The sequence below is a fragment of the Meles meles genome, chromosome 6 (assembly GCF_922984935.1).
Source record: "Meles meles chromosome 6, mMelMel3.1 paternal haplotype, whole genome shotgun sequence".
Classification (NCBI taxonomy): domain Eukaryota; kingdom Metazoa; phylum Chordata; class Mammalia; order Carnivora; family Mustelidae; genus Meles; species Meles meles.
The window spans coordinates 1,853,671-1,861,225 of NC_060071.1; the positions used below are offsets into that span (position 1 = coordinate 1,853,671).

At 47.7% G+C, this 7,555-nt stretch overlaps 1 protein-coding gene across 5 annotated transcripts in view; it reads left to right on the top strand.

The window, feature by feature from the left end:
* The window catches only part of ZFAND6 (zinc finger AN1-type containing 6), a 67,211-nt gene extending 60,554 nt beyond the window's left edge, over positions 1 to 6,657 (top strand). For all 5 annotated transcript variants that reach the window (XM_046007571.1, XM_046007573.1, XM_046007574.1 and 2 more), the window contains 2 exons: positions 3,613 to 3,726; positions 5,745 to 6,657. In XM_046007571.1, the coding sequence (XP_045863527.1) occupies positions 3,613 to 3,726; positions 5,745 to 5,893 (263 nt within the window). In that variant the 3' untranslated portion in view covers positions 5,894 to 6,657. The remainder of the gene's footprint in view (positions 1 to 3,612; positions 3,727 to 5,744) is intronic.
* The last annotated feature ends 898 nt before the right edge of the window (positions 6,658 to 7,555 follow it).

Genomic DNA, 7,555 nt, shown 5'->3' on the forward strand with positions numbered 1-7,555 from the left:
CAGAGTTGTGTTTTAAGAAGATTAAAGTGACACTTGTTCGCCCCAGATAGCTGCTGATAGACAGTGCTCTGCACAGAGCTGCTGTGTCCAGAAAGGGGGGGGCCACTGGTCTTGGGTAGCCTTGAGCACTTCACAGGTGGCTGGGCTGGAATTAGTGCAGTGCGTGTCTGTTCGCTGGTCGTGCAACGTGTACGTAGGTTTCAAAGAGTGTCAAAAAGATGAGAAATATCTCATTGATACTTTAAATACTGATTACATTTTAAATGGTAATATCTATTAACTTTGCCCTTTTATACTTTTTAACATAGTGGCTGGAAAAATATAACATTAAATCTATGGCTCGGTCTATTTTTTTAGACCCTGCTGTACTATAAGCCTTACTTTCCCTTGAATATTTAAAGAGTTCTCACTTGGTAAAGAATTTTTGAGCTAGGAGTAGCTTAACGATCATTGGGTTCAGCCCCTCATGTTGCTTAAAATGGAGTACAGAGAAGGAAGATGAGTGTCCTCGAGGGCGTGTCCCTCCAGTCTGCTGGAGAGCTGGGCGGTGTCCGCAGTGGGTGTAAGTGGTGAGCGGAAGCCCCCGAGCACTGAGCTTCGTCTGACCCCCGAGGGGCTTGTGGGGGGACTGGTCCTGCTGTGTGGGAAAGATGTGCGCGTTACGTTACGTGGGGGCTGTGTCTACTGCCAGTGACTCCTGGGCTGCCTGTCAGTATTCATCGTGTGTATTGATATGCTTCCAAACAGAGTTAATGCTAAGTAGTTTCTGTGCTTACTGTTATATTTGTGTATTTCTTTAGCAGGCCCTAGAGCAGAGGGTTTGTGAAATATCTTAAAATTACTGGCCAGTAGACTTTGTCTCGTTGGGATTCCCATGAAAAATCAAGTTTACTTCCCAGCCTTCATGCCTAGGCCTCCCAAACAGACAGACCTTGAGGAGCAGCAGATAGAAAGTAGGCTGCTGCCTGTTCTCGGCCATTAACAAGCGGCTGACCTTGTGTCCAGTTCTCCTGGCACCGTGAGAAACGGCCTCGTTCTGAGGACACTTTTCTTCTTCTTTTTTAAAGATTTTATTTATTTATTTGACAGACAGAGATCCCAAGTAGGCAGAGAGAGAGGGAGAAGCAGGCTCCCCACTGAGCAGAGAGCCCGATGCGGGTCTCGATCCCAGGACCCTGAGATCGTGACCTGAGCCGAAGGCAGAGGCTTAACCCACTGAGCCACCCAGGCATCCCCTGAGGACACTTCTTATTTTGGCTTCAGGTTCAATATGTTTATGGCCCTTTTAAAAGATGGAATTGTTTCCTTTTGCATAATTAAGAGTTGGGAAGGCATGCTTTGGTCTTAAATCTCATATATAAGGAAATGGGTAATTTCTGGGAATCCTAGGCCTTTACACAATTCTAGATCATCTTGCCCCGGACCTGATTTGGTGAATGTTTAAATTCAGGCTGACAGTCAGTAGTTTGAGGCAAGCAAAGGTCACCCTAGTCTCATGGGAGCGTTCGAGGACGATGGTCAGCCACAGATGCTAGCCCTCGCTCACAGCCCTCGCTTGCAAGCTCTCGGGCAGCCTGTGGGTCCTGAACTTTACAGGCTGCGCATCTGCTGTGGACGGACCTTAGGGCTGAGACTTGCGTACGCGGGAGTGTGCGCGCGCGTGTGTGGGGGCGGGGCAGGGAAACTTATTTTCACTCGTCCCTTTCTGGATTCCAAAGTTTGTGCCTCAGTAATTCACCTGGTTTTGTTAAGACAGAGTTCTCTTGGAGTACTGCTGTTGTTGCTGTTTAAATACAGCAACATAAAATAATAAAATAAAAATAAATTAAAGCTTATAGTTCATATAAGCTACATGAATATCACAGTTTCTTGGGAGAACAGGTTGGATGTTATGGTTTACAGATTTTGAAGACAATTAGGAAATTCTTTTCTGATCGCAAGTTACACTATGTTTGAGTCCCTTACACATAGCAGAATGTTATTTGACACTGTTCTGGGGGCTGCGGATAACCCAAGTAAGCTAGACATTCAGCCCCTACCATCATGGAGTCCACATTCTGATATTTATTTATTAATAATAAAAGGTTTTATGTGTCCATAATCTGCTTAAAGTGTTTATGAAATGTTTGTATTAGCACAGCGGGCTCCCATCTGGCTTCAGAATTTCTAGGTGGAGTGATGAGTCATACGCAGTTGTTCGTTTATGCATATTTACTTGGTCGTTGGTGTTCTCTCTGCACTGTTCTGCTACGATGGGAGGGAATGTAGTGAACAGAAGCAGGTTGGAATCCATTCCACCAAGTGCTCGAGCATGTGCCATGTATAGTTCATGGTGGTGGGTGCTGGAGATGCGCACGGGAAGTCACATCCCACCCGGCTTCTGTGGGGCATGTGACTACGCCCAGCCACCGTGGGTGAGCGCCGAAGGAGGGCCGCGGAGCGGGTTTCGTGGCCCTGTGGTCGGGGTGCTAGGACAGGCGCTGTAGCAGGAGTGGAGAGGACACGGCCTGCCCTGGAGGCGCTCACTGCTCAGCCGGGTGACGACAGGAGGCCGTTACCACCGTGAGGGCACCAGTAGTGGGCGCGTGGGAAGGTTCCTGTTCTGAGTTGGTGGGTGGAGGGTGGAGTAAGAGTTGATGGTACGAGCTTGAGCAGGAAGGACCAATGCGAGTAAGCCAGGGAACGAGTGGGCAGGAGGGGCGTGGGAGAGCGTTCTGCACAGGAAGGCTGTTGGCAGGGGCTCGGCGGTGAGACACCTCGTGGGCTGTCGGCGGGGCTAGCAGAGTCGAGCGAGAGTCCTCCGGGACCAGACGCTGAGAAACCCCGAGATGGGGAGAGCTTGACTGTGGTAGTCGCTGCTTTAGAGCGAGGTGTCATGTGTGCGTGCTGGGTCACGTGACAGACTCTGGCTCTGGCTCCGGGGACAGCGTCCAGTTACAGGAGGGTTCACATTGGTTGGGATGCTGGCGTGGCGATTTGACTGAATCTCGGTGCAGCTGGCCTTGACTTTGCTGCTAACGTGTGTCGATTTATTATCCTAATTAAAACATTGTAATAAAATTATCTTCCCAACATATTAAAGGTTTTATGTGAAACATTCTGAGAATTTTAAACATAGTATTCCTCCTAATCTTGGTTTCAGCCCTTTTTGTCCTTGTTCTCTGAGAAATCGACATAGTTCTGACCCCAGCAATATTTCAGAGTTGGCGTGTGGCCATTTTCTTAGGCACTCCCTTAGAGTACCCAACTAGTATTTGCGTGGGGGTCAGATACATAATTACTAGAAAAAAGAGGGAATACAGCGCCAGACTTCTAGAGTCACTGTTAACATACCAGCACGTATTCTAGATTTCCTGTGTGTGTGTGCGTGGGTGGGTGGGCGGGCGCACGTGTGCGTGCCCAGATACCTAACGTAGGTACATACCTTGAATGCAAAGGGTGTAATAGTGTGTATTCTACCGTGTAACTTACGTAAGCATCTTTCCATGCTGACGGATTCCTCCGCTGTCCTCACGGTAACAGATCGCTGGGGGCGGGGGGCGGTGGGATAGCCTCACTAGTATTGACATCTCCCTGAATAATTACATTTTACCACCTTCCTGTTTTTGTCAGCTTCAGTATCAGATACGGCCCAGCAGCCGTCTGAAGAGCAAAGCAAGTCTCTTGAAAAACCAAAACAAAAAAAGAATCGCTGTTTCATGTGCAGGAAGAAAGTGGGACTTACTGGTAAGGGCCTAAATCCATTGGTTTAAACTTAAGATTGTATTTTAAAATAACGCATGGCTTTCTGTTCCTGGCTTCAGTGGAGATCTTTTTTTTTCCCATGAGAGTTAATACTGGATACACTTCAGCTCCTGAATTTTCTTAAATAAAGTAGCTTTTAATTACATACCTGAAAGTAAAATGAATAGATTTTCTTTTAGAAATCCATAGCCCCAGATTTGCGAGCCTTAGGGCGGGTCACGGTGGCGGGCGCTGAATTGCGTGTCTCCTGCGTGGCGGAGCCAGGGTGGGCAGCGGGGGCAGTGGCAGGGCCGCTTTCCCGTGCACGGCGGCTGGCGGTGGTGCTGGCGGCGCTCGTGAGGGCCCCACGCGGCTGCCACACAGCGGAGAGACGGTATCGCCACGGGGACAGGAAGAAAGCATGATTTGGGTCTTTGGCAGCCGAAGCAGGTCGAGTGCGGTGGGTGGATCGCTTCGGCAGTTCAGGGACAGCTATCCCGAGTCACGTGGCGGAAGGGGCCGAGAGGCCCGTCGCGGAGAGTGTCGTGGAGGCAGCGTGGCTCGGCCGGGTCTCGAGAGATGAGCGGGACTGCCCGCAGACGGAAGCAGGGCCGTTTGAGGCAGAAAGACTAGCTTGAACCAAGGGTCGGAGGAAGGAAGGGACGGGGCCCGGTGAGGGCGGCTGTGGCGCGGCCTGGGAAGAGGGGAGGCGGCTGCCGTGGGCTGTGCTCCACCACGGGGAGCGGGCGCAGCGGAGAGGGTTCCCGTTTATTACTTGTTGTGCCCGGCATCGTGCTGAGTACTCCCCAGGACTGTGACTTTGGAGCTGAGAAGAGCAGATGAGATTTTCGGGATCTCAGGAAGGTTTCTCCGGCCAGGGAACAGGTTGGAGAGAGGGCGGAAACCGGAGTACGGTCTGGTACCGAAGGCGTTGACGACTGGCCCGTACTTTGGCGGATGGGTTTATTGAAAGAATACAAGCGTGAACAAGTCAGGTGTTGTAGAACACGCGTTTTTGGTATCCAGTATAGTCCTAGGACATGTCGGGAACTCTGACTTCATGATTGGGAGGCTGAGACTCAGTAAGTCCCGTCTCGTCTAGCCTGCTGGCCTGCTGTCATGGTCGGCTTCGTTTTCCACTCTTAGCATGAAGTGACAGGAGAGGTCCCTGAAGCCGGAACGGGCTGGGGTAGAGGACGCCCCCATCAGGTGTCAGCGTGAGACATACTGATTCCTCTCTCCATGTCCAACAGTTCCGTCCTGTCCTAAAATCTGAGTTCTGGGAAGCGGGACTGGTTTGATAAGGACTGTCCTCTCTTGCTCCCCCCCTTCCCCTTTTCCCCTTTTAGCTTCAGCTCTTTGGGCATTTCTCTAAAATAAATAGCATTTATTGCACGTTTACTAAATGTTAAGCACTTAGCACATTCGTCACTTAATCCGTACAGTAACTTATTATTCCAGAATTACAGCTGCAGAAACCGAGGCTCAGAGAAGCTAAGCAACTCGCCCGCGTTAGGAGGCGGCTTCGCGCGGAGGCGCCAGACTCCGGAGCCCGCCCTCACCCAGCCCGCAGCAGCCCGGTGGCCTCTGCGCTGGAGTCCGCCTGGGAAGCCGGGGTCGATGCCGAGCTCTCCCTTACCAGTTCTGCCAGAAGTCTCGTTACGCCTTTCTTAAATGTTCAGGTCGCCTTCTGACAGTGTGCTTACTTTCACATTTAGAATGTGATTGGAGAAATATCTTCCGTCCCACGTAGCAGTCCTGATTTTGGCAGGAAGTGTGTAATTGTGGCCACGTCGCAGTACGGAGGCGGAGCTCAGAGAAGCGGCGAGGCTCTGCTGTGGGACAGACTCTGTAGATGAGGAGTAAGGAAGGAAGCTGTTAGCTAGTGAGTGCTGAAACTGGCTGCAGTGGTTCTTTAGATGGCTGCCCTAAATACATGATAGATTGTATCATTAATATGCTAAGGAGCTTACCACGTATACTTCCGTGCAACTCACGTGTGTGTACTGATCCATTTTCAGGGTTTGAATGCCGGTGTGGAAATGTTTACTGTGGTGTACACCGTTACTCCGATGTACACAATTGCTCTTACAATTACAAAGCTGATGCTGCTGAGAAAATCAGGAAAGAAAATCCAGTAGTTGTTGGTGAAAAGATCCAGAAGATTTGAACTCCTGCTGGAATACAAAATCCTTGACCATCTGCAAACTAAACATTGACTTGAGGTTTTTTTTCCTAGTCCTTGGGAATGTAGAGCTATGTACTTGCATAGACCTTTTAATCATGCATGTCATCAGAAGAATAGATTTTTGTTTTTGTTTTGAAAATGACTCTGAACATTTATTTCCATTGCAGTTTCTGTGGCTGAAAAGACTTAAGTAAACTTTACAAGTATTATCCTTTTAAGATCATTTTAATTTTAGATGAGTGCAGAGGGCTTTTATAACAGACGTGGAGAAATTTTGGAGGGCCGTGATTTTTCCAGTATTAAACACGCATGCGTTGATCTCGCAGTTTATTTTCCATTGTGTGTGTCTATAGCTTTTCTCTGCAGCACGATCCCTGCCGACGGCGCCCCTCGGGGCCCGGCTTGTTACCAGTCACGGAACGTGTCTTCATCCTTACGGCTGCTTCTGGGTTTTCATTAACAGAAGTTCTACATACGTTAGCATATAGTTTCTTTGCACCCACTATTTATGTCTGAATCATTTGTCACAAGAGAGTGTGTGCTGATGAGATTCTAAGTTTGTGTGTTTTTAATTTTTTTGAGCGAGGGAAGGAAAAGCTGAGTGCGTTTCATTGCCGACTGCGGGTTTCTTTCGGATTACGCTCACCGGTCTGTGTGTACACGGTGTGAAGAATGATTTGAAGTAATTGTGCTGTATTTATGTTTACCCACCAGTCTTTGATTAAATAAAATGGAAAACCATAACATTCCCTTGTGTTACTTTTTCTCTATTCTTTCCGGTAGTTCATTTTGACTTTCGGTCCTTTTGTTTTCTGCTTTATCAATTTTGTGCGGGTCCTGCTGCTGTTCCCCTATCGATCTGTGACGGTCTTCTGATGATGAATTGTAAGCTTAGATTCCATCGAGTTGAAGGTGTCAGCATTCAACACCAAGAACTGTTTTTTGTCACATAGATACCGAATCTTCTAGCTCTGTTCTGCACCCTGTCACGCTGAGTTAGCATCTGCCTAGGAGCTCCTTTTCCTGGTAGAAATAGAGAAACTGAAAGGGCATAATTCAAACATGGCAGCTAGAGGACTGTGGATGAGAAAGACCATTTGTCCTGTTTTCAAACTTATATGGCAGCCAGCCCTTTTTTTTTTTTTTTTAAGCATGAAACATAAAACAGGTGAAAAGCAGTATTCTACAATACAAATTTCTGCACCACAACTTTACTTGTAAGTTTTATCTTAGTATACAATGATGGCTTAGCATGATAATCTATAAATGTAATCTATTTAAATGTAATCTGTTAATTTATTACACGAACAGATTAAAGAGAGAAAACTGTTCTCACTGGCCCAACAGCTTCAGGTTAAGTATTTGATAGAATTTAACATCCATTCATGATGAGAACTCCTGATAAGTGAGAATTACAGAGGAATTTCTGGAAGCTGATAGCTTCTGTGCAAAACCAAGCAAACAAATGAAAACCAAGCATCTTCCAAAAAGAGGAAAGTCATTCCATTTTAAAGTCAGAAACAAAATGCTGCCTACTGTCCCCTGCTTGCGTTCGAAATTGAGTTGGAGATCCTGTGTTGAATAGAGTAAGTCAAAACAGAAAGTCCTAAGGAGGAGAATGGAGGAAACACTCAATATTTGCAT